This window comes from Ochotona curzoniae, unplaced genomic scaffold, assembly GCF_017591425.1.
Source record: "Ochotona curzoniae isolate NIBS_2020 unplaced genomic scaffold, NIBS_Ocur_1.0 contig_908, whole genome shotgun sequence".
NCBI classification, from domain to species: Eukaryota; Metazoa; Chordata; class Mammalia; order Lagomorpha; family Ochotonidae; genus Ochotona; species Ochotona curzoniae.
The window spans coordinates 22,108,126-22,135,353 of record NW_024466607.1 but is presented as its reverse complement, the minus strand read 5'-3'; the positions used below and the strand labels follow the sequence as shown (position 1 = coordinate 22,135,353).

Here is a 27,228-nt window from a genome sequence, read left to right as displayed (position 1 = left end):
TGGGCCAGTCCCAGTTATTCTAGACATTAGGGGAATGAACAAACCATAAGAGTTCTGTGTATGTGTGTATGTGTCTACCCCTCAATCCCTCCCAAAATAGGTAAATACAATTTTAAGAAAAACAAGTAAGCATCTGTAACACCTCAAACAGTCTTAGGGCCAAAGAAGATCCACACGCCCAGAAAATCTCAAATGGTCTGATTACTCTGGTTACACATATGTTTTTGTAGCCGGTTAAGATTTTAAAAGTCAACTGTAGATTCTTGTGGATTTGGAATTTTGGAGAATTGATGATGGAATTGAAATGTTGCATTTGTTACAAAATATTCCTCAGCAGTCATTTAAACCCCAAGTAAGGGAAGAGATAAGTGGCCTCCTGATGGAGCACATTCTGTGGTGCCGCAGCTCAGAAAGCGGCATGACAAAGGGCAATCTGAGGAATGATTATTTATGGTCTGAAAGGCTGAACTCTTGGTTGCCCTGGATACCGTGTTCTCATCCCTGTCCTGTTCTGGCAAAGACTGAAGATTCCTGCATGACAACTACTCCACTCTGAAAGTATATGACCAAAAATAGCATCATCGGTAATGAATTTAATAATCTCTCCATTGGACCAAATGAGATATTGAAAACTGTGGGGTTTTTTTTTTTAGAAAGAATATTGAGAAGCTTACCTTTGGTATTCTTAAGATATGTTTATTACTGCCTCCAATTCAGTCTAGTCCAGTATTAGAACTATCGACAAATGGGAAATTGCATTCCTTAATGAACTCTGCTTCTTGCTGCTTGTATGGAGTTTAAATAGAGCAATTTACAAACAATGTTATGGCGTGTCAGAGAACTTAGATCTTTCTGTGTAGAAGTTGTACAAGGACGGTGAAAAGGAAGACATGAAAGTGCTTGCTAACTTGACACTGACATCCTACTCTTATTGTATCTCAGTGAAAGGCAACACCGTTCACACTGGTGCTTAACCCACATGTTTGAAAGACTTCCTGCTTCTGCTCCTTCATCACTCTTATCTAATTGGTCTCTAAGTCCTGAGAATTCTCTCTCCTGCTTACTACTTAGTCCTCGCAGCCTGATACCATAGCCTTGTTGCTTTTCTATCTAAATGCAGTTTGTTCCGCAGTCCTCTAATACCTGTTCAGCCCCAGCAATGTGACCCGGTGGTTGGGAGCATCTGCTCTTGGGTCAAAGGGTCACAGTTTGGATCTAAACTCGTCAGTCATTTAACACTTCATGTGGCACATAATAGGCATGTAACAACTGTGATTATCATTGCCGTTTACACGAGTGAGCTTTCTAAAGCCCACATCTGATCTCATCTCCTCCCTACGTAAGAGCCTTAGGCACTCGCTGTTACCTCTCATTTGGCATATATGAGCCTCCTTATCCAGCCTTATCTCACTTCTTTCTTACACTGCATGCTTTACTCCCAGGCATAATCCCCTCCATGCATTCTTCACAGGTGGCTGCATCTGATCATCCCTCAAGACTTAGCACCAAAGCCTCCTGTAGCCCTTCCCCAGCCTTTTTCTGGGAAGGACACTCCTCGTCTGCCATGAGAGCCTGAGATATCTCCATGGTAACTCTCACCTCAAGCCTGCTTCTCTGTCTCACCGAATTTCATTCTACCCTTTTTCCTTTAGAGTGGCCCAGTATGCTGTGGAGTGGTAAGATTCTGTAATGTGTACTGGCAATATAAATAAGGCTTTACCCAATCCTAAAATGTCCATAGTTTTAAAGAGAAGCAGAGATAAACAACATACTGTAACTCATAGAGATCAGAAGGGTTCTGGAAACATGTAGGAGTGAGCAATTAATTCTGCGTATTATGGGTTTCAGAAATGTTTTCTTGGAAAAGGCAACAAGGTTCAAGGTTCAAGTTCAAGGTTGACTTCAAGTTCACTATGTAGACAAGAGGAGAAAGATCATTCCAAGTCTCAAAAGAGGGGCCTCCTTCTGTGAAGGTGTGAGTGGCATTTCTCCTGTCCCAAGATGAGCTCCTCCAGCGTCAGTTTCTCTGTCAGCATGAGCAGGACCAGCCGTCACTGGCGTGCACACTGAACAGCTCTTCTCTAGCCACGCTGAGTGACTTGCCCAGCAGTAGTGAGCCTTCCCCTTTTGTTCAGGTCACACATTGCTCATGCTCTACCTGGCAAGCTCCTCCGTCCCTCGACTACCTGCAGCAAGGCTGTTTGGCTTTTGGCTTTTGTTTGTTGGCTTATTTTTTTTTCTATATTAAGGACTTGAATCTTTTTAAGAGTAGTTTTAGGCTCACAGCAGAATTGTGAAGACAGTGAAGAGATTTCCTGTGTATCTCCCTGACCCCTCTCAAGTAGAGCCTCCCTCAATATCACCACTCCCACGTTTATTGCTACCAATGAAGCTGCATTGGCATGCCATTGCCACCAGGAATGCCTGTCTCCTCTGGCATTTATCCTTGGTGCTGTGCATTCCGTGGGTTTGGACAAGTGAACGATGAGAGCTCCATCGTTAGAGCCTGTTCTGTTAACAGGACTCTGCTCAGCCTATTCATCCCTCCCCTCCACTTGCTCAGAAAGATCCAACTTTTGGGGTCCCAGATTCATGAAACCCTCCCCAACCCTAAATCATCTGCTATGAAATTATTTGCTTCTTTCTCTGGATTTCCATTATCTTCAGGCCCAATTATAACACTTAGGACATCAAAGAACCACTGTTTTATCAATAGCTCCCAGGCCTGGTCCTATGTGCCTGAAGGCAGAACTGTGCCTGTTCTTCTGCCTTCTATACTGAAAGAAGGGCTTAGCATGGGGCATCATTTCTGTTTGTCAGTCACTGGTTTAAAAAGAAAAAAAAAAAACAGTCAATAATTCATGAGAACAAATCACCTTTTACTCTAAAAATAAATTTACTTCCCATCAAAATTCCGAAATAAGTATCAGCTTGGCTTTGCATAAACAAATCCTGAGTGATACAGGTAATGTTTTATGTTTAAGATTGATGAATTAGTATTAAAAATACACCCAAAGGGGAAAGATAGTCAAGCAAGATGGTCAGTGGTAAGAGAAAGAGATGACGTCAGATGGCGTTCAGTTGAGTCTCTTCACCTGATGACTGCATACGCATTTGCAGTCTGGAGTTGGAGAGCTAGTGCATTTACCACATGTCTCGGTTCCTCCGCTTTCCTCAGTCATCTGAACAGTTCAGAGTAATATGTACTGTTTAAAAGGTGTTTAGATATAATAAATTAGTCATTTAAAAGTGTAATTAAATGTAACCATATTTCTCATAGCAAATTGGCTTTTGTAGGCATCTCTTGCCTCATAAATCAAGCTACTGAGAAAACCCATTGGCCTTTGACAGACAAATTTTTCAAAGTTTCTAACTTAGAACCAAATTCAATTAAAACAAGACTTTACAACTTCTGCGGAATCCAGGCTACAAGTAATCAATTTTGGAGGGTTTCAGTTAGGAGTAACCCTCATGAGATGTACTCAAACACTGGGCTCTAGGCAGCCTCAGGGAGGCAACTAGGAGTTAGTTATAATGAATTTTTAAGTGAATTTTATCTTGGTGAGTGATTTTGATTGGCAACAGCATAAAACCGTGTAATGTGTGTGTATTTCAAGGGAAAGGAATATGTATTAATGGAGGCAGCTTCATGTGGTGATCAGAATACAGTTTTCAGCATCAGGCCCCATGGGTTCAGATCACAGCCCTGCTGTGCACTGGCCTGGTCGCCTTTAAAATGGGAACTATAAGAGAGCCTTCCTGATACCAGGGTTATGTGAATTGAGGGAGTGTGTGGAACACATGCAAACCAGTGCTTAGCAGAATAAGCTCCCTCTGCCTTGCAAACTGCTGCTCCTCTGAGGGTTTTGTCCCCCCCAAGGGCTACTTGAGCCCTCTGAAAAGATCTCTAGGACACCCTTCCTTTTTGATGACTTCCAACAGCTGTTAGGATGGGCAGATTCTGTTTGCTTATTCTGATGCGAACCTAACCACACAGAACCCCCACGGAGTCTTACAAATAAACTAATTATTTCAATATTTCATTATTTCTCAATCCCTACTCGAGCCTAGATAGGAGAAAAGCCTACCTAATATGCATGCCACCCTGTGAGCAGATACCCAAAAAACATCGTTGCTTCAGGATACAAATTTTCATAACCCAATAACTAGTCATACGTCCCCTTAGCTTGCAAAAACAAAACAGCCTCATTGCATGCATCCATCAATATGGCACATTGCAGAGCATAAAATTTGCAGAAAAAAAAAATAAGGCAAAATGGACTTAATAGAATTACAAGCATGTGGTGAGGTTCTCCGACAACTTATTTGTGATCTTGATTAACCTTGCAATGCTATTGCCGTTTCCATAGGTTTTTTGTAATAGCATTAAAATATTGTCTTTACCTTTTAACACAAGGATTATCTTACCTACTTTTCTTCTGTGTAGCCTTCACTTCTCTTCCTTACCCCTAAATTTCTAGCTGCGTGACCATGAACTGGCAAAGCTCAGAGGTAGTTAATGTTACAAGAGTGCGATTTCCCTGGCACTAAGGCGTGGCAACAGCGCCACCAAGAGGACAGGTTTCTAGACGTGTTCCGTTTCTTTGCTCAACTGCACCTCAGCGTTTTACAGCATCATTCCTGGCTGTGCAGTATCCAAACATAACATATTGGCATTTCAGGCTCTTCATACTTAATAGGTTTTAATTTGTCCTGATCTACAAATTCATTGACTTCCCAGCCATCTTTAGATGTAATAAATTTTCATTGAATGCTAAACTAAAAAGTAAGTAGCTGAAAGAACTGTGAGAAAAAAATCACACGAACAGATGTACTTGCATAAACTATAGAAATAATCTACAAAAACTGATGTTTGGGTCAGTGTCACATCTGTGCTGTCGGGAGAAAGTATTGAAATGTACAAGTTCCGTGTTTAGTGACAACAAAAGTCACACTATAAAATAAACATTCATTATTCTCAGAAGACTGTTTTTATCTCATGTTTGCCCCAAATTTAGCAATGTGACAAAGCTTCTTTTAATATTAGATGACATGTCATTGGAGTGAAATCAGGTGAGGAGGTAGTCTTATATATGAGATCAGTGTGCCAGGACCACTTTTTTTTCCTTGGGGAAACCGCACAAAGCCTTTTGTTCAGATTCTCTGCTGTGACTGTCGCCAGAGAGGAGGTGGCTGCTTTCTTCCGGATAGAGGGAGGGCACCTCGTGCCGGAGGGGCTTAGGACCTGCTTCAGGATGAGGTCAGAACGTCCTTTCTTGATCTGATGAACCTCCAGCAAAAGGACTGGGAAGGCGCTCGTGACTTTCCTGCTTGCCCAGGTGCCACATTTTGGATGACTATGGCCGGCATTCCAGCAATATCCTTGTGCAGTTAGGAACATCTAACTTCAGGCAACCAGTCATTCGCCATTTTACACATCCACGTCAGCAGTTATTACTACTTTCAGAAGTTTTCATTGGTTATATATAACAAATCGCCATGCAAGTGATTTTTTTCTATTTACTGTTTTCTACTTTGCTGCTTGCTTCATTGGAGCTGTTTGATATAAACAGGGGTAATGACAGAAAGGGACCAGTCTGTACAACCTTAAAGTGAGAAGCTGAATCATAAACAAGATCAAATTCTATGATCATTTCTGTTTTCCAAGGGATAGAGTCCTTTGGAATAGCAGTTTGGGAACAGGTATTAATGGAGTTAACGTCATAGAATAAAGAGATCACTATTTGGCGGAATGTGAGCACTGTGTTGCTTGGGGAGCTATAGAAACAAGTAGGCGGAGGTCCATTCACTGGGGGCCCGAGGATAGCTGAGATGCTGGCCGAATGCTGATGAATTGATTATGGGGAGTATTTCTATGCCAGCGTGACTTGGTCCAGAGAACCCGTTAAGCCTTTTGCTTGCTAGTTTCTTTTTTGCCATGAAATAATAGAGCCTAAGTCATACAACTAAATTTCACTTGCAAATTGATGAAAGCCTTATATCTCTAGTGAGATCAAATATGTCTTAGGACATGTTTTTCCTTCCACTATTCTCCCAGCTGTTGTTTCTTATTACTGAAATGGTGATGCATTGATACTGGTTCAATTACCAAAGTATCTGAGCACATTTGAATTCATGGTCCATCTCGGGTAGTCAGGCTAAGTGACTGAGGTTAGCAGGTGAGGTGTTTAGTTTAAATTAAAGGAACACTTCCAAGAGATTATTTATAGCGGAACGCAGTTTATTCTGAAAAATTACCATCACCTGGATCGTTAATATTTTAGAACCCACTAAAATAAGGGAAACATCGAAGATACAAAATAGGGGCTTTCAATATAAAGGCACCATTGCTTTCCTGTGCTTGGGTCAACACTGTGGGGTCACAGTATTTTGGGTGACAGAGCCTTAATATAGCTCATTGGGCAAATGACTAAAACTGTGTGAATGCCTTTCAATAATATATACCATATTCCAACTCGTAGTGAAATGAGAACATTAAAAATTATTTTCATAGAAGAATTATGTTATTGTTGACCACAGGAGCAAAATATTTAGGGTTGGTGGTTGGAAAGAGGATTCATAGTAAATACAATGGGATTTTCCCTCTTTAAAAAGCAAAGGAGAAGATCAAGTTTTATTGGAAGCAGGTATTTAAAGCTACATGGGAGTGGAGGGTTAAGGCTAAAGTCTTCCCCTTGCATGTACCAGGATCCTATATGGTGCCTGTTCTTGTCTCAGCTGCTCCATTTCCCATCCACTTCCCTGCTTGTGGCCTGGGAAAGCAGTAGAGGATGGCCCAAAGCCTTGGAACCCTGCAGCCACATGGGAGACCTGGAAGAAGCTCCTGGCTCCTGGCTTTGGATCAGCTCAGTTCTGGCCATTGTGGCTACTTAGGGAGTGAACCAGCAGATGGAAGATCTTTCTCTGTCTCTTCTTCTCTCTGTAAATCTTTCTTTGTAATAAAAATAAATAAATCTTTAATAAACTTACCTGCCAAACAGTGGGGGGAGGGGAAGCTGCATGGGAGGTATCTGAAATGAGCGATAACATGCAAATTTCCTATGGAGAGAAAATTCAATATTTTACAATATTTTGATAGTAGTAGCATCACTTATGAATTAATGCTTAAATCATGTTCTTCACTTGGGGAAAATAACCACCTTAGCCAAGGATTCACATATGTAATTTTTATAGATGATATGTTATTCTAGAAAATGTCCTAATACTGAAACATAAATGAAATCTCTAAATCTCTTGGTTATTGCTAATGCTGCAATGTAGCATTGAGAACTAAGATTTGTTTTATCTGAAAATATCCATCAATGCTAACAGCACAGAAATTCCACAAAGACTAGGATTTCAACACATGAACTTGAATTGCATCATAGATGTTACTGAGTTTCAGTAACTGGCTATTGAAGTATGTTGTATTTCTTTCGTTCATACCACTCTGCCATCTGCTGGAGCTCCCAAAAAAAAACCCTTTTTTCTGTAAAGTAGACCCAGCTTTTTCCAGTAGGTCATGTCTTGGGGAAATGTTGCACAATGACAATGCTCCAAGTGAATGAGAGGAACACTGTGCTAATTAAGACCTCACGATTGTTTTCTGTGCTTTACAGCCTGTCAACCAGGGTCGTCATTATCAGAAAGAAATGAATCCACCTTCTCCTTCTAATCCCAGGTAAGGACCAGTGATATTCTCAATGGTTTCTTTTTTAAGCGTGATTTAGAAGATTCTGCATTTTTCTTGGTTCCATGAAGTTATTTTTCAAAACTTCCAAGGAGCTTTGTGGCAAAGTGCTTTCCTTTTGAAGTCTTAGTCCCTCCAGTTTGGTTTTTTTTTTTTTTACTCAAGTCTGTGGAGTACTGACAGCAGCCTCCCTAGCGTTAAATTCCACTTTTTCACCAGCTACAGGGCTTTGAGCCAGTTATCAAAGTGATCATGTGTGATAACTGCTTCATACTGTTTGGGGGATGTTCCAGGTGAGCTGGTCCTTGAAAAGTTCTTAGTGGTATTCCTGACATGTACTCAATTTTCTTCAAGTATTCGTTTACCTGCTACTATTCTATTTCCATAAAAGCTTCATTTTAGTGACTCCTGATATTAGTATATTTTGAGTATAGATCTTTAATATTTTTTTACTTCTACAAAAGGAAGAGTTGTAACGGGGGGGAGGGGAACAGCTTCCATCCAATATTTCACTCCCCGAGTGGCTGCAATGACTGGAGTTGAGCAGGAATAAAGCCAGGTGCCTGCAACTCCACCTGGTCTTCCAGATGGGTATCAGGGGTCCAACTGCTCTCACCATCTTCAGCTTGCTTTCCCAGGTGCATTAACAAAGAACTGGACTGAAAGTAGAGCAGGTCGGACATTGCAAGCAGAGACTTAATGCACTTAATGCACTGTACTACAACACTGGCACCAGGAATTAATCTTTTTATATAATTTGATGCTTTTCACTTTGTTGAGTTTGTTTATGTGATTACAAATAGGTATTCTCTTTGTTCATCATTTCAGATACTCATAATCTCAAAATTATCTCTTTTCAAAAATGTCATTGGCATATAAACCATTTGTCAGTGCAGAAAAACTTCAGTATTTTTGGCTGCTTAGGAACAGGCAGATCTGAATTTGAATTTTAAAATATATATATATTTTTTGGCTATAAAAATTTGTTTATCCAAAGAAGTCAGTGTCACTTTGTAGTAAGCTTATTGAAAAGTCAGTCTCTCTTGAACTTGGCCCGCCCCCAAAGGCCTTCCCTGAAACCCATCTCATTATCCAGATGCAGCTCATGATCACGTTGTCTCGCTTGTCTTGTGGTTCCTCCCGTGAAATGGACCCAAACCAGAGAACACACTGTCCTCTGGTCTGTTACCTCGAGTACCACACTGTACTCTGCGATCTAGTCTCAGCTGTCCGAAGTCAGAATCCCATTGCATGTAACAAATCTTGGCTGGTATTAAAGGAGGATACCTAGAAAGGGAGTGAGAAATGTGAATGGGATTTGTTTTTAAAAAAAAAAAAGACTGTATCTTACAAGGGTACTTCAACATTCATGGAAAATTGAATGAAAAGTTTATTTTAGTGCAAAAAAATTAGAAATCCACGCAGTTTTTTTTTTCATGATACACCTTTTCCACAAACTGTTTAAAGACCCTTTCCCATGTGTAAATTTCAAAATAGTTACAACAGAATAAGCTCAGCTTTTAGTTTTGTTTTTCACCATTTAAGGTTCCATTATAGAACCACAGATATCCAGGATGAGGCAAGGGTCTGAACCAAGGCACTGGAAACTCAACAGGCAGCCACCTGTCCTTGCTGCATCTCAGCTTGCTTCCTCCTGTCTGCTCCATACTTCTCAGGCCACCAGCTTTCTCAGCTTCCTATACCACATACAGTTGTCTGATAGCTCTTGAGTTTACATGTTACAGATCAAAAGTACCTGCAGAGACTGACATATTACGTCTGAATCCCCACTTTCTACTTCCCAAGACAGGGAATGTCATTGGCCTAGCTTAGACTCACTCCTAATTCTGGTTCAATCAAGCACTGTACCAAGCCCTGCTAAAACTTATACGATATCAAGAGACCACCTAAGTTGATTTGTGATCTTGACTGAAGCCAAAATACTCAAAACAGAAGTGGAGTGTGTATGTTCTTTATTAGTAATCTCCTCTGTTTCTGGCCTGTTTGCACAATCTATTCCTTATTTCATTGTACCTAATAGAGGAAAATGTACCTCTCATAATAAATTTAACAGGGAGTTTAAAATGGAAATGGGGAGGCCTTCTGGCGTAGTGAGTTAGGCCCCAAAATGAGACACTCACATCCCATATTCAAGTGTCTGTTCTAGTCCTAGCTGCTGTGCTTCTGATCCAGCTTCCTACTGATGTGCACCCTGGCAGATTGTAGTAATGGGTCAAGACCATTGGTCCTTGCCATTCACAGGGGACATTTAGATGGAGTATCATCTCTTATCTCCTGGCTTTCACCCGGTCCAACCCTCACTGTTGCAGGCAGTCGGGGAATGAACCAGTAGATGGACGTTCTTACTCTCACTCTCTGAATCTCACACACACTTTTTCTTTTGAAATTTAAATAAGATTATCTTTTAAAGATTTATTTCTTTTTATTGGAAAGGCAGATATACAGAGAGAAGGAAAGAGAGAGAAAGAGATCTTCTATCTGCTGGTTCACTTCACAAGTGGCCACAATGTGCAGATCTGAGCCAATCTGAAGCCAGGAACTAAGTCTGTCTTGTGGGTACAGAGTCCCAAGGCTTTGGGCCATCCTCAAATGCTTTCCCAGGCCACAAGCAGGGAGCTGGATGGGAAATGAAGCAGCCAGGACACAAACCGGCACCCATATGGAATACTGGTACATGCAAGGTGAGGATTTAGCCACTACGCTATCACGCCGGGCCCAAATAAGATTAATTTTAAAAGTTGAGGTTGGAGAATTGAGCTTTTTAGCACAGTACAGTTAAAACATCACTTGAGATACTTTTATTCCCATATCAAAATGCCTGGAGTCCCAACTCCACTTGTGACCCAGCTTCCTGCTCACATGCACCCTTGGAAGTAGCAGGGGATGGCACAAGTCTTGGTCCGTGCCACATGCATGGAGGACCTGAATTGAGGTCCTAGGTCCTGGCTTCAAACTGGCTGTGCCCTGATTGTTCTTCATTCTCCTCCTCCTCTCCTTCCCCCCATTCCCTGCCTTTCAAATAAATTATATTTCTTAAAACTGAGATTAAAAAACTACAATCTTGCTGCTCATCCCAATTTATCTAGCAAATAGGTAACTGGAAATTCACCTTTGACCCAAATTATAACAGAATCACAATTTGTGGTGTGGAGAGACGAGAATAATAGTAGCAAGTGTTAGAGAGTGGAGCCTTTTGTTCAAATCAAGGAAGAGGACCTAACCATCCTAATTCTGCTGCCAGCCCTCTGAGTGATCTCAGCAATGGCCCCTTGCCTTTACCAGACCTCAGTTAATAAAGTGCAAAAGAAAGGATTTGAGCTGCATGCCGTCTGAGGTCAAATCCAGCATTATGACTTTTATAGGACTTGAAAAACTGCTCCCACCACAAAAGGGTCATCAAATTATTTCACTGTCCTGTGTAGAAAATGCAGCTGATAAATGCTGGGTGGCTGAAGGTGCGTGTGATCAGGTATGGCTTTAAGTGTCTTTTTTACATGTTGAATCCCAAAGTTAGCCTACCTGAATGTAAGAAAATTGACATATGAAACAGATCAGGTATGTCAATGTAAATGTTTATACATTTAGGAAAAATCAATTTACATTCCTACATACTGAAATGAAAAGACCAAATTCTAAGACAAAAAATAAAATATTGTGAACCCCATTTGCCAGAAGATTGTCCACCACTTTCCTAGGGAATTGTTATATAGCACTTCAGAAAACCTGCAGATAACATGATGTGACTGTTGGCTCAAAAATCCAATAACTTGGAGAATTGACAGGAACACATTATTGAGCCATAAATACAGAAAATGATAAAATCACAAAATCAGCATATATCATAAAATGAAATAAAAGGAATCATAATACACATAATTTAGCATAAAATTGAAAGCTGTAGTTCTTGAGATCAATATTTCTTACCCGTGCAGACCATGTTTTAGTCCTCAAAATACAGAATTTTTAAGGCAACCTTTAACATTAAAGGAAATGAATGAGAAGGCTGAAGTTTCCAAGTCTGCCATCTTGGATAAGCACATGAGAATTCTGCATGGAGAGATTTGAACAGTATGCAATGAGGAGGGTGTTTCATTGATTTTATGAACTCGGTGTGATTGCTGTCACAATGATGCCCGCATGGCAGGGGTGGGACAGGAGGTGCATGCATGTCCCCAAAGAGGCAGCCGGATGCTGCCCTGTGGGGAGTGAAGTGACCACGGGGACTTTAGTGAAAGTCCTGCAGCTGCCCCCAGAGACCCAAGAACCTGTGATGTTTCAGTTAGACATCCTCCAGCACACAAATGCATGCAGACCTATTTACAGAGTCAGCTTTCAGTTAGCATCAGTAATGTAGCAGAACAACCAATATCCCCCAAAGTCTTTCATTTACATCGTGGGCTGGAAAGGCTTTCACTTGTACGGTTTAATTACTTTCTTAGTTTTGTGTGTGTAGAATTTAAAATAAAGATAGTGTGTAGTCAAAGCAAGCAAATGTGGGTTTTGAAAATTCGGTGCCAGGATGAAAATAGCTAAAACACTGCATATATTCATGTATTGTTTTCTTCACAGTGAAATCATTCACTTCTACTCAGAGGGTTGTGTCTGCCACTGGATTGAGGTGGGCTGCAAGGATAATCATTTTCCTGAAAAGATTACAATCTAGGAATTGAAATATGTACAGTTCACCTCATTGTATTCCCTGGCGTGTCTAGATTTGCAATGAAGTCACTTCTCTGCATTGTTAAGCCTGGGGTGACACTGCCCATTATTTCTTCCCAACACACTGACCGATGCTTAGGCAACATCTAAGATGCTTAGGACCCTTGCCTGCAGCATCCACCAACACCGCCTCCCGGGGCACTGACAGCCTTTACAACAAGGTACAGAAATGGCTAACATAATCTAATACAATTTAGAGGCGTATGGGGTAGGAAGAAACAATTTCACAGTTCATTCATGTTGAGAAATGTTTCCGAGCATGTAAACTTGCCAGCTGCCAAACAGAGCAAAATGGATGCAGCGTGTGGCCTCAAGTCATTTATTTCAGAATGCCATCCATGCGTTTGTGGGGTGCAGTGCTGCCCCTTGGGCACATCTATTTATATGTTTATGTGGATTCTTCAGGACAGGCATGGGTTTGTGAAATAGCTGTAATTACATTCTAGCTGTCTGTTTTATGGACAAAGTCAATAAGCGTGGCTTTGATTTCAAAGGACGATGGTCCTTGCTATTTTTACACACTGCATAATCAAGGCGAGGAGAGAGTGTAGTCATAGGCCTCATGTGGATCTAAATGCTTATGGAAATAAATCATATAGAAAATAATCCTAGAGTGGCCAAGTAGTATTGAATGGCATGGCTTTCGTAAGTGTATGCTTTCCGATGTGTCGCTTACCTGCAGTTTTGTTAAATGTCATTGCAGAGGGTGTTAGGGTCTGAGTCCTCTGTAGCTTTGCCCTATGTATGTGTGATGTAAACATACTTATAGCCGTAATTATCTGATGGAGCCCTACAGACTTTGACAGATGATGAATAACCACTGCCCTTGGTGCCCGCTGGCTCAGCCAGCCCAGCCCGCCCGAGGCAGGCCGGCCTCCTGACCCGCACACCACTGTGGACCCATCACAGCACCATCATTTGTCTTTTCTCTCCCATTGTCAGGACTCCATCTAATGGACTTCTCTTTTGTAGTTTCAGCTATTTTTCTCCCCAACACAAAAGAACAGATAGATGTAAGTAAGGGGAAAATATAAATGCAGAATTTGCATTTGATATCTCTGTCCAAACAATTCCAAAACAAGTAAGTGGAATTTTTTTTTTCCACAAATACCCCTGCCTCAGACCAAGCTAGGGAAAATTTTCCGATTAACAGCATATGTTTTGTTTCCCTTGATGTAGTGCTACTCTTTCTACTATCTGGATTTCTGTTACTTGGATTTTTAAATCTTGCTGATTGGTTTATGACACTGGAAGGATCGGTGTTTGTTTTTCTCATTTCTTATTAGCTTCAACTAGGAAGAGGTATCAGTGCCTTTGAACCCATAACCCCATTCACACCAGTTTGCATCTGCTAGTTTGAGGGTCCTGATTCTTCATCTTCAAAACCAATAGGTCTCAGTCAAAGCTCTTTAGTTGAAGACCTGACAGGCTGTTCTCCAAGGACCCCAAGGACAGAGTGGTGTATCTTTGCATATTCCCTAACTCCTCTTCCTCATTCTCTGTCTTCTTCCTTTCCTTCCCCATATCCTACTTTCTCTCTCACCCTGTCCCTGTAGTTCAGGGACAGGAAAGGGTAGGATAAGGAAGTGAGCAAAGGAGAAAGTAAGAGTACACCTACCCAGACACAACAGAAAATGAAAATGTTTATTCTGAGTGTTAATTGCTAATTTTAATTTATAACATTTGTTCCTTTGTTTTGTCTAGGGGGAGGGAGGGAACAGGCAGTGGAAAATGCATCCTGGGGCCTAGAACAAAGGCCATGAACCTGAGAAATGGAAGAGCAATAACTGATATTAAATGGCCACAACTAGATGTGTCCAACACTCACTGCTTGAGCGTCAGTTTTGCCATCCAATGCATATGAGCTGCTCCTGTTGTTTAGACAAAAAAAAAGCCACTAATATATGGAATAATATAAAGCACATTACAAACCATAGCTTGAGTATTGCTCAGTCACTACTTTGGAAGTACCTACTATGGGACTTGGACATGTCCACCATGATCTTGTGGCTTTCCAGAAGTCCACACTGTGTGCGATGACAGTGGCAGCAGGTCAGTGCTGCAGGTAGGGTGCTGAGGGGAAACGGCACAGAAGTCGCAGCCTTCCCAGCCTACGCACAGGAGCAGACCCTGCTGCTCAAGGCAGAGGCTACTTCCTTCCTGTGACTGCTTTTGTTTCTGCTGTTAATGAAAAACATTACATTTTGAAATTGATTAAAGTTAAAACACATAATTTTCACTCTAGCAATATGTTATGTTTACCAGTGTTTATAGCTTCATATTAAGCTGTTCATTACCACATAAAAACCCAGTCAGTATGATGAATACCAGGCAAGTCAAACGTGCAGCCTGTTCAGAATGACTTGAAGGTTAAAAGGCAAACGACTTTCAACTGATTTGATTGAATTAACATTCACGTTATTGTTCTATTGACTCTTTCTTGTCCATTGATTTTTAAAAGCCTTTAGGTCCCTAGCCATGCATTAAGACAAATCCAATGCAATTTTGTGCTCAGGACAAGAAAAATACCATTAAATATTGGGCATTTGCATGGAAAAAAGTTATATATGCTTTGAAACAAGATGGGTTGGAGAGCAGCTTCTCCCATTTTGCCATAAACTTCTTTGCATTTGAATTTTGAGGTTAGCAACAACAGTGACCTTTGAATTACTGTTTGAACACTTGGATTGTAATGGTGAATTCAAATGGTGATTTGTAGCTGAGATACTTAATTATCTGCTTTTGAAGATGAAAGTAAGCAAGTTAGAGTTTTACATACTCTTAAATTTTTCAGCCCTGAATACTCTTTACTTGCAGAAAAACATATAATCTACTGTATCAAAACAAGAAAGGAAAATATTTTGTACTGAATTAGCAAGTGGAGAGTTTTAAAGTAATGAAACTATTTATGAGAATAGTAAAGAGTAAGAGGCCTAGGGTCTGGCCTGGCATAAGGTCAGTTAACATCATGCTGCATTTGGTGCAGCAATTCCAGACACAACTTGTAACCTCACATCCCAGACTAGAATGCCTGGGTTCCAGTCCCAGCTCTGTTTGCAGTTCCTGTTAACGTGCACCCTGGGAAACAGCAGAAGATGCATCATATGCTTGGTGTCTGCCACCCACACACATCAAGAAGGAGTTCCTTGCTCATGTTTTCATCCTGGCACAGCCCCAGTTGATGCAGACATTTGGGGAATAAACCAGGTGAAAGATCTCTGTGTCTATCTCCCTGTCTCTGTGCCTTTCAAATGAATAAAAAGTACATCATTTAAAAAACTGCCAAGTCCCAGCTTAAATAAAACAAAAGTTTGGCTTTTAGTTAAACAGTGGTGTTTTTGCTCATGAAGCCTCCTCTCTCCTGGGGAGAGTTTGAGTAAGGCTTGAGGGTCAGGTCAATGAAATCCATTCGTTGATCACAGTCATTGAAAGCAGATTCTGTTCTGATCTGTGCTTTGACCTGATGAAGGGATGCACTTACTTTCTGTCACCATGTGCCCTCTTCCTGTCTTTAACAACGCTAGTGAAACCTGAACTTGACTTCATTTTAGAAACACTATTGAGTCTCATGAGGGGGTCCAGGAAAGTTTCGTTTTTCTGCTGAAAGAAATGAGAAACAAACAAGAATAACCACTCATGTGACAACCTTTAAATTCGCTTATGATTTTCTAAATTTCAGTCCTAGCAAAAAGCAAAGTTGCAGCAAGGCATACAGTAAATGAAGACATTATGTATTAGGGAAGGAATGAATCTGTCACTTTGACGGATTGTGAGGCGAAGAGCAGATTAACAGATTACTCATAGTCAGAAGGCAGCTCGGTGTGAAAAATGTGCAGGAAATGATAAGTGCGGGTTTGTGCTGATTTAATGATATTTTTAAACTACAATAACACTCCGGTAGTATAATATAATAAAGCACTTGGCTTGCATTTTTAAATCATCAACATATTTCTAGTGTGACCTTAAGAAACATTTTGGGCCATTCTCCATTAAAATATGTAGCTTTCAAATTAGAAAGAAGTTCCACCTACTTCAGCAATGTTGTTACAGGAAATATTGCTGGTTTTTATGGTCGCTTCTTTTTTTTCCCAAAACTGGCATTTCTAATACAAATTTTAATCATGTTTTAAGCATACTAACACCACTTGTGCTTTATCTTCAAGCATTTAAATCACAACAGAAAGTTGTTGTCTTTTAACAGCCATTCCCAGTGAAATGCTTCCAAGAGAATAGTTTGTCTTCATATTTTCATTATTGGTTTTAGTGTTGTAGTTGAGATCCTGCAGTATTTATGAATAAAGCTACTGTGTTTCCCAACAGATAGTGGATGAAAGTGGTACAGATTTGTAGTACTCTGAGTCGTAGCAAGAAATAAGATGAATTGCTTGTTTTATTTTGTATTATTACGGATATTTATCAGAAAGCAAGCATTTTAAGAGGTTTATATTTTCACATAAATAAAATTGAGATTGGAATAGCAAAGTACACTTTTAGTTAATTTGACAATGATAGACTGGCATTACCACAAATATTCAGAATAAATTTCTGTGATGCATTTAAATAGTTTTTATTCCATCATTTTAACATTCAAAACCTAATGTAAGACTTGAGTTATTTCATATTATCTTCCTTCGTTCCGGACTATCTGCTGTCAGTTCATCATTATGCTTTACATAATTGGGTACAATGAAACCTGCAAGGGAGTGAAATATTACATATACTGTCTAAACACTTGTGTCTCACCCAAGTGCCAATAATTATACCAACATAACATGCCCAGGGCTTGAATCTTAGGCATTATTATGGTTGAGATCATGTTTTTATGTATACAGGAAAGACTTCTGCCAGCATTTATCATGGTTTCACATTTCCCCTCCTCTAACATTAATATTTGCAATGTGGGGTAAGAAGCTAATTTAAAGTAGTCAGTGTTGTAGGTAGGAAGCCTGACCAGTACACAGCATGGTTTGTGTGCATATTTTCTGGCATCCTTTTGAGTATCTCTTGTCTGCCACAGTTGCTAGTACTGTTGGCCCAGTATCCCCAGCTCTCCAGATGCCAAGCATGTGGTTAGATTTCACATCTTGGTTTACCTGAAGCCAGCTAGCCCAGCTGTTTCTAGCCAATGACTTAGAAACAAAATGGTGTTATTACTTGGCCGGATTAAGAAATTACTGGCATGATTCTCTCCAGATATTCTTTTCCTCTGACACTGGCCCAAACTGTTCACAATGGTAGACATTTCACCAGCCTGGTCATTGAAGGTCAGTAGAGTCTCCCAGCTGATCTGTTACAGGCATTTGCCAAAAACAAGAAATAAACCTCTGCTGTTTTTTTTTTTTTAAGATTCATTTAGTTTTCTTGGAAAGGCAGATATACAGAGAGGAGGAGAGACAGAGAGGAAAATCTTTCATCCGTTGATTCACTCCCCAAGTGGCCGCAACGTCTGGGGCTGAGCCAATCTGAAGCCAAGAGCCAGGAGCCTCTTCTGGGTCTCCCACATGTAGTATCTAACCAGAGAGAGAAGGCAGATGAGTGAGAAACACGTGCTGCATGATTCCACTCACAAAAACAGAGAAACTCGTATGTAGTGTTGGGAATCACCCTCTGGGGCAGCCTTCAGGAGGAGAGGGCAGTGATAAGAGGGGCGTCGAGGGAGGGCAGCGTCCATCTCTTGAACTAGGCTGTGGTTTCGGTTAACTTGGGGATCTTCCCTTCAGCTGTGCTTACTGCTGTATGTATGGCATCCTTTTAGTAGTACTATGTCAATAGAATCACTTGTGTAGTTCTTAGTCTGATACAGTCAGCTAACCTTTTCTGGCATGTTGGTGTTTCTAGCACTCTGTGTCTTTTCACCAGTGAGTATATAAGCTTTCTTTAGAATGAGGACCATATTTAAGTTGAATAGCAGCTGGAGCACAGCATGACTAATTATGAAAATGATGGTAGCTTGGGGATATGAAAGAATGATTGCCCTCCATGGCAAGCCCAATTTACTCACAATAATGGCCCCATGCAACAAAGGAGTTCTGATTATTTCCTCTCCGTTTTTTGAAAAATAGCATTTTATCATCATATCTATTCAAAAGTCCATTTATCACCCACATCAGCGTTCTATCACAATATTTTTCACTAACTGAAATGTTATAATTAACACACCCTGCAACTGCTAGGAAATAAATCTAGTCAACTAAATATTCTGTCAGCTTTCTCCAATTCTTTATTTTCTTGTGCAACCAGCCAACACTGCGGGAAAATTAAATTGTCATTCACCTCACAGAGCGAGCCTTCTTTTTAGCATATCATTGTTTTATTTGACTACTGAATGTAAAGGTATAACCAAACTTTGAAGAGAAAATGGAAATCAGTACATAAATATGGTATCTGATAATATGACACACTTAATGATGAAAATGATACCCTGTAGTTATTCATTACAAAAGCTCAGAGTGCTAAATGAAAGCATTAAATTAAACCCCGCCTACTCTTTCTGCACCATGAAGTCCCATCAGTCCTCAGAGAGATTTAAATGATTTTATTTTCTATTCTAATTTTAAGGTAATTATTACCTAAAGTTAGAAAAGCTGCACAGTTTTCTGCTCTGGATTTGCTAACAAATTAGTTATGAAGTGTTTAACATGCAGTTGTCTTAAAACTCTGATGGGTGTTATCTGAAGTTACTTGAGTCAGTCTTTTCCTGCAGTTTCCAAGCTCTTGCCATCCATTTAGAAGACCTAAGTTGAGTTTACACCTCCTGGCTTTGGCCTGATTTCAGTCCTGGTCACTCCACGCATTGAGGGAGTGGATCAGCAGATGAGAACACTGTCTGTCTTCCTCTGTTTCTCTTTCTGTTCCCTCCCAACCCCCTGCCTCCTTTTGCCTTTCCTCTCAAATAAGTATGTGTGAGTATAAAGTTTTTTTTTACTATGGGCATTAAATTATATGCTACATTGGTGGCCAAAATACATGTCTAATGAACAGCTGCATGTTGGTTTATCAAGGTGTGTTCTGCTTGGTGGTAGTCATTCCTGTTGCTGTGATTCTTCCCTAGCCACTTGTTCAGCCAGGTATGCAAACATGGGAATATATTAGTGTCCTATTTTGTGACTAGCCAAGTCTTGTTGGGTTTTAAGAAATTCATATTGAAAGTTGAAGTGGTCTATCTAAATTCACAGAATGTTGCTGATTCCCTGTTGCCTCCCCCCGAGTCCTGAACAGAGATGGGCCTCTGTAACAAAAGACAGATTAACTAGAGAAAAATTACAAGTTTACTAACATGGGCATCACTGAAAAGTAATTCAAAGCTTCTGGCTTCTAGCGTATCTTCAACAAAGATCAGTAAACATGTAGAGAAACAACAGGACAGAGGAAAGTGGGTTTAAGCTTCCAAAGGCCAGAAACTGGGAAAGCAGGCCAAAGAGGAAACTAAGGGATTCAGGTTGGTTTACATATCCTCCTGAAGTCTGCAGTATTCAGCAGTAAAGATAGCAGGAAAGTAGAAGTAGGGAGATAGAGCTTTTCCTCTCTGATGTCTCTTAATTGCCTTCATTTCAAAAAGTTTAGGTAGGGCCCGGCACAGTGGCACAAGTGGCTGAGGTCCTCGTCTTGCATGCCCCGGATCCCATGTGGGCGCCGGTTCTATCCCAGCAGCCCCGCTTCCCTTCCAGCTCCCTGCCTGTGGCCCGGGAAAGCAGTCGAGGACAACCCAAGGCTTTGGGACCCTGCACCCGTGTGGGAGACCCTGAGGAGGCTCCTGGCTTCGGACCGGCGTAGCATCGGCCGTTGTGCTCACTTGGGGAGTGGATCATTGGACGGAAGATCTTCCTCTCTGTCTCTCCTCTCTGTATATCCACCTTTCCAATAAAAAAATAATAAAAATAAATCTTAAAAAAAAAAAGTTTAGGTCAGAGAGGATGTTTTGGGGCCACATTTTGGTTTCCTTCGGTGATTAGGGAAGGTAGTTATTTCCCCTGCATCTTGAACAACAGCCTATCTCTGCAACATTTCACGTGTATCCCTCTTTGGAGTTAAAAAAAATATTTAAGAAATGGAGAAATTATAAAATGCCTCTTGGGAAACACAATAGCTTTATGCAGGTTTTATCAGCCTTTATGTTCCTGTTGAAAAAATCATCAACAAATGCAGTTCATATGTACATGCATTGGTAGGCATGAGTCAGGACCTTGTTCATTCTAAGTGACAGAAATGCAGCTCAAACTAGCTCACACAGAGAGGTGAGACTTCACTGGAACCCACAATACTCAATAGGTTGGTCTTGAAGGCAGCACTGGGTCCCAAGCCTCCAATCCTGGCCAAGGAACTGTGTCTCTACTTCTCCTTTCCTACAGTCTTTGTTCTAAGCCGATTCCTGGCTCATTCCTATTTTGCATTGTAGGAAAGAAAAAAAATTTTTTTTTCTTCATCCTTGTAATTTTTTTAATGTATGACTCTGTTGCTATAATAAATCCTGGGACTGACTCCCACATAAAGAGAAGTTTATTTAGCTCATTGTGCTGGAGGTCAGGAGTCCAGGATTGGGCAGCCCTGTTGCTTGGGCCACATCCAGCATGGCCAACTGTAAGACTGGACAGGAATTCAGAGACAGTTTTATTTATCTCACAACAAAGAATCATCATCACACAAATAGGGGCTGTGCTAGGGATGAGCAAAGCAAGTGAAAGTAGATTTTGTTGAGAAACAGAGACTCATGCTTGCAGGAGGGGTCCCCAAGGTGAGGGTCCATCAAGGTCTGGTATTGAGAGCTTATAATAAAAAGTGCCTATCAACTGATCAGTTGCTCTACATACCTCATCGGCCTTTTTTTCTTCTGTGTCTCTTGTATAATGGTCATGGTAGCTAACTAGTTAACAAATGCTACCATGCCGACTGCTTAGGAGATGTAGCAATTGACAAATATCGCTGGCCTGACCATTTGAGGCAGGTCATGTCTACCTGATTGGCTTTTAAGTGCTTGAGGCATATCGTTTGGTTCTGGTGTGAAGCCAAAGCCTAGATTCTATTGTGGGATCCATTGTGTTCCCTATCAATGAATCTTTTCATTTTCTTTGGGCGGTGTCCTTTGTCTAAACAGCAGATGGCAGGTCTCACCAGTAAGGAACACTTTGTTCCTTATTCCCACAGAGGCCCTTCCTGCTCTTGTATATTAACCCTTCTAACTCCTCGCAGTATCATGGTGAGAGCACGTGCAAGAGAGCAGCCAAACGGGCAGACAGGAAGCCAGAGGGGCTCAGGAGTGAGGCTTACTCTTTTTCTAACAGCTTGCTCTCTCTGGAAGCAATCAGGTTCCCTCAAGACCAGCATAAGTCCCTTCCCAGAGTGGCATTGCCAGTGCCACCACCACCTTCCATTAGATCCCACCTCTTAAATTAAGTTTCTGCCCCATCAATCCCACCACACTGGGAACCAAGACTGCAGCAGGTGAACCACTGTGGGGGCACCCTGAAACCATAGCATCCTAAATGAGCCACATAACCAAAGACAGACTACAAGAGAGAGAAATAAATGCCTTTAAAAATAAAAGATTTTTTTTTTGGAAAGGCAGATTTATAGAAAAGGAAAGACAGAGAGAAAGTATCTTCCATCTGCTGGTTCACTCCCCAGATGGCCACAGCATCTTCAGACAACAGTCCACTTGTAGAGAATGGCAATACAGAGGAAGAGAGCTTTGAGTATCTAAGAGTAGCAGCTTGAGGAAGGCAAATAAGTAGCAAGTAAAGACTATTTAGTAAGGCTTGTTCATGAAAGTTCCTCTGATACCATCTCCAAGCCCTGAGAGATAGCAGCTTGTCTTCAGTGGTTAAACTTTGGCTTCCCTGGTTGAATAGGAAGCAGGGAGCTTTCTAGTACCTGCTGCTGTTTCCAAGTCACCTTTGGCTCAAGAATTCTTACGTGAGAGTGGCATATTCTGGCTGTTAAAGCATTATATTCCATGCTTGTGAAGCCAGCAGAAGTCCAAGAATGAACTCTTACCTGGCTTTGAGCTTCTGCCTGCCCCCATATTGGGAGTGAAGACAGCCTTACCCAAACCCTGCCCAAACCATATAAAAGGGATTAGACATAGGAAAGAGCTAAATTCTCAGAAGGAGGCAAGGTAAAATGTGTTAAGCCAATCAGAGTTGAAATGTTATTGATGAGAAAGCCATCAGTGTACAGCCATTTACTTCAGAAGTATATTAAATAACTGTTATATGCTGTGCATACCCTTTCATCCCTAATTCCCTTACATTTCTATTCAAGAAAACACATCTGGAAGCAGGCATTTGACATGGCAGTCAAAATGCTGTCTTAGACACCTACAGCCCACATAGGAGTGCCTAGGTTTGAATCCTAATTCTATTCAAGATTCCACCTTCTTGGGAGACAGCAGGTGACAACTCAGGCCATTGAATCCAAAACCCCAGGCAGGAGACCTGGACTGAGTTCCCACTTCAAGGTTTTGGCCTTCCTAACCTCTGTTGTAAGCATTTAGGGAGTGAACCAGCAAACGGGAGATTCTCCTTCCCTCTGCCTCCTTCTTTCCTTCTTCCTCTTCCTCTGCCTCTCTGTTCCTTCCCTTCCCATCACTCCCCCCACAACACCAAATTTTAAAAACACTCAAACACACACAACATCTGAATACAAAAGGTACTAAGATTACCTTTGAGGTGATTACTTACAGGTTCCATAGTGAAATGTTTTGGGTAGTATTTGTTCTAAAATATGTTCTAAAATATGTCATATCATTCTAGCAAGTATTTACTCGTGCTCTTCCTAAATTCTAAGATCAAAAAGAATTCTGGCCCCCCAAAGCTTGACAGTTGCTATTTTAGCAAACTGTATTGCAAAGATGGGCTACACAAAATATGATCATCTCTTCATGGTTAAAACTAATTCTTAAGAGCAAGAAACCTTTAGTAAGCCTATCTTACATTAGACATCTTGACATTTAAATTGCCTTCATGCAAATAAAATCAGCACATTGAGAATTTCCTGATTACTCAAACACTATATAGATGCATTTCACAATCACATCCTAAAAATGTAATAAGAACGTTTCATCTCTTTCATCTGGCATGTCTGTTCCTGATGAAATTTCATAACCAACTTGGATGACACTAAACTGTGAAATCGCAAATCACTTTTTTGCACTTCTGTTTTATTGTGTGATGGTTCCAGGTAGTTGATTTTTTTCTATGTGTCTGCACTGAGACATTCTGAAGTCTCTACCCATTTCTACTGCATGGAAATACCAAGAGGAAGAATCGAAATTGTCATGCTCCTGGTCCTCATAAGAAACTGACTAAAAGGACTTTTCACTTTATCCTTAATTGACTGAATATTTAGGGAAAATGCTCAATTTGTAGCCTCAGCTAATGGCACTACAATGTCACACATCTCCATTTAACATTCAGCTTTGTTAATCAAGGAAGCCGTGGATTGGCTGTTTGCATGTTGATTAAATTGATTACAGCTGTGGGCCTTGATAGCATTTTTTTCAAGTGTCTAATTAATCAGACAATGCTTGATTAGTTTTTCTGTTTTGAGGAGATAAACTGACTTTCTTGAGAATTTTCACCCCAAGATGATTCCCCTCCAGTGAGAGGTAAAGGATGAGTGAGTCACTGCCTAGTTTTCCACAAGGCTGGGACTTTCATCTTGCATCTACTGGGGAGGGAGCAGAGAGAGCGAGACGGAGACTAACTTTGGAAATCAAAATAGAGAGTGACTTTGAAAATCCAAATAACATAACACTAAATTTCTTTGCCCATACTTTTTAAACATATCACACCTCTTACATGGAAAATAGTCTAAAGTTTCTCTTTCAGGGAGTATCTTTCAGCTCCCCTCTAGTGACCATGCTTTGTCAAGGTATACCATTGAATTGTCAGGCCTGACTGTGGAGATTTCGATGCAGGGATCATTGCCATTTTAGTCACCAAGTTCATGAATAATGTGGTCTTTTTTAAGCCACTACATTTTTCTTACTTAGTCCTATCTGTAGCAATATATAAAACAACTGTCGTTTATGAAAATGATAATATCCCAGTTTCCAGGTATACTGACAGTATTTTTAAAGACCCAAAATGTTTTGCTCTTGTTGTCAGAGTTCTTAGCTCCAATCAGGAAGGCTGCTAGAATCGGCAGAGATGGTGGGATCTAACTTAGGGCCGCCATTTTCCTCTCTTCTCCTTTGCTCAACTGGCAGACCCACAAAGTCCATGAGGCACTTGTCACCTTAGGTAGTTTTTCAGATATTTTTAATCTGTTGCAAAAGCGTTTCCTTGTAGATGCCTTTAAATTGAGAGAATCTGCCTTTTTTAAAAGGATAGTTGTTTAAAAGAAATCAACCAAAGTAAAAAATAAACTACAGGTCTTAACACCAACCATCCCTTCCCCAACTCCATGTTTCTTCTGCTAGGTATAATGAGAGTTAACACTTTTCCTGAGCAGTCTTGGGAAATACTCTGTGCATCCATTAGGGACTATGTATTTTCTACAAACAAGGAATTTGAATATATTGTTCTACAGCTTGTTTTTTCAACTTTTACTGAGTAGATCGTAGGCATAGTTCTGCATTTGCACATATGAATTGGTCACAGTTTTCATTAGCCACTGGATATTATTTCATTGTTTGAACAATAACTTACTCTGCCAGCTGTCTGGTAATGAACAGTTAGGTAGTTTCCAACTTCCTTTTACTATAGTCAGTGCAGTAATATCATCTGTGTAGCTTGACAAGGTATTATATTTGTAATACATTTCTGCCAGTGAAATTAGTTGATCAAAAGCACTCTTAGTAAATGTTGCCAACTTCTTCACCAGCTTACAGTCCCACCACCTAGTGTATTCAAGTATCCCACCTCCTTATGTTTTATCAGACTTCAGAATTTTTGCCAACCTGGCATGTGTAAGTGGTATATCTAGATACACCATATGTGTCTATATATACATACACAAATATACATATATATATACACACACACATACAAACATACATATACATATTATTATTTGCAATTTTGCATAAGTTGGTAGATGCTTATTCTTTTTTCTTCTGACATGTCTATCCATATCTTTTGCTTATTTTTCAGGAGCCATTTCTTGATTTATTCAATGTCTTTGCTTCTGATCCAGTTTTGAGCACATAGATATTTTAAAAGTATTTAAATTTAACTTAGTATATAGGACATAGGACACACAAAAATCAAATATCCCCTGTTGGTTATCCAGGCAGACTGCCATCACTAAAGATCTTTAGTCTCAATAACAAAAATAGGATGACTTAGATTTCTACACATCATATGGGGTGGAAAGAGTCTGATTGGAGAATGTTAATCAAACTGACAAAAGAAGGATTAGCAAGAGAAAAACACATAATTTTTATTTTAATTTAAATTAATATTTTAATTTTTACATATGCGTGGAGGCCTTCATTTAAAAAAAAAAAAGAAATGAAGACTCAAGAACAGCTAAACCCAGAAGTTTATATGCCATTTTAACAAAAGAGATAAATTGTAGAAAGACTGCAGAAAAGAGGGCTCAGGCTAGGGGCAGTAAATTGTGGGAAGATAATTAATAAATGATGGAAATGTAATGGAAAATAGGGTTATTTTAGTGAGGTGGGTTTTTTTATTATTATTATTCCAGGTTTATCTCATCTGTCCCACAGATCTGGTGTTAACAATTCTTACGTTGTTGGTGTAAAGACAGCATCTTTCTTAGGGGAAATTTATACCCTCCTTTTTGCCTGAAATGGGAGGTCAGAGAGCACTTTGCACATCTACCATTTCACATTTGTCTTCAGTTCAAAACCATCAGGATGCCAGAGCAGTGTATGTTGGGCTGACACGCTCCGATCCCTCTCAATTCCAACCTTATTTTGACACAATGAGAAGTGGCTATTGTCAAGAGGGAGATTCTGTGTCTCATTCATTTCCATATACCTACATACTAAGTTTCCAAAATAACACTATTATTTCTCCCCTACATTATCACAGGAATAAATTCTTAGCTATGCATGAGCCCCTCTGTTATTCCTCCTCACCCCATTCTTTACACCACTGCCACTGTGATCTTCCCAACGTGTAAACAGAATTCTTCCTTGTCATTTGAAGACTCAATCGATAGCTTCCCCATGGCCTTCAGAAGTAGAAAAGCCTTAATGGCCTACCCCACCATCCTGTGTCCTTCAGCAACTGACCACAGGCTGCCCACCCAGTCCTCATCACTTCACACTGCTAGGAGTGCCCCAAGCTGTCACTCCTTGCACTTCATTCTAAAATATTCTCTCATGTTTTTGCTATCGTGCTGTCTTACCAACATTCTTTGGGAGCAGGGGGGAACTCTCACAGCTTTTAACAGAAATTCCTCCCTGGACAGTTCTAATTGTAAGATATTCCTTGTGGTTACCTCTATGTGAAAACACTTAGTTTACTCCTAGAAATGCTAATCTAGTGATCTGATTCTTCGAGAGCAAGGACCAGCATAGAGTCTGCAAGCACTCAGTAAACATCTACTGAACTCTGGTGATGATGACACAGAGAAGGAAAGACAGGACTGCGCCTTCTTCCTCATTGGGGCATGTAGGTGGGATGGTACTGTTCATCTGCTATAGTTGAATCTGATGTCTTATGCCTAAATTTGTACCTCCAGAGTAGAATTACCTGCCATTTCTAATGGGTCAGTGTCTAGAAAATGGTCAGAAAATGCTATGCCATTAATATTTTATTAACCCAAGGGGAAATTCTGCCAAGCAGGAAAGATTCCATTTCCAGAGAACACATAAAGTATATTTAATA

General features: G+C 40.4%; 1 protein-coding gene across 2 annotated transcripts in view; it reads left to right on the top strand.

The window, feature by feature from the left end:
* The window catches only part of CFAP20DC (CFAP20 domain containing), a 191,345-nt gene that overhangs the window by 144,455 nt on the left and 19,662 nt on the right, over positions 1–27,228 (top strand). For both annotated transcript variants that reach the window (XM_040994742.1, XM_040994743.1), the window contains one exon: positions 7,620–7,681. In XM_040994742.1, the coding sequence (XP_040850676.1) occupies positions 7,620–7,681 (62 nt within the window). The remainder of the gene's footprint in view (positions 1–7,619; positions 7,682–27,228) is intronic.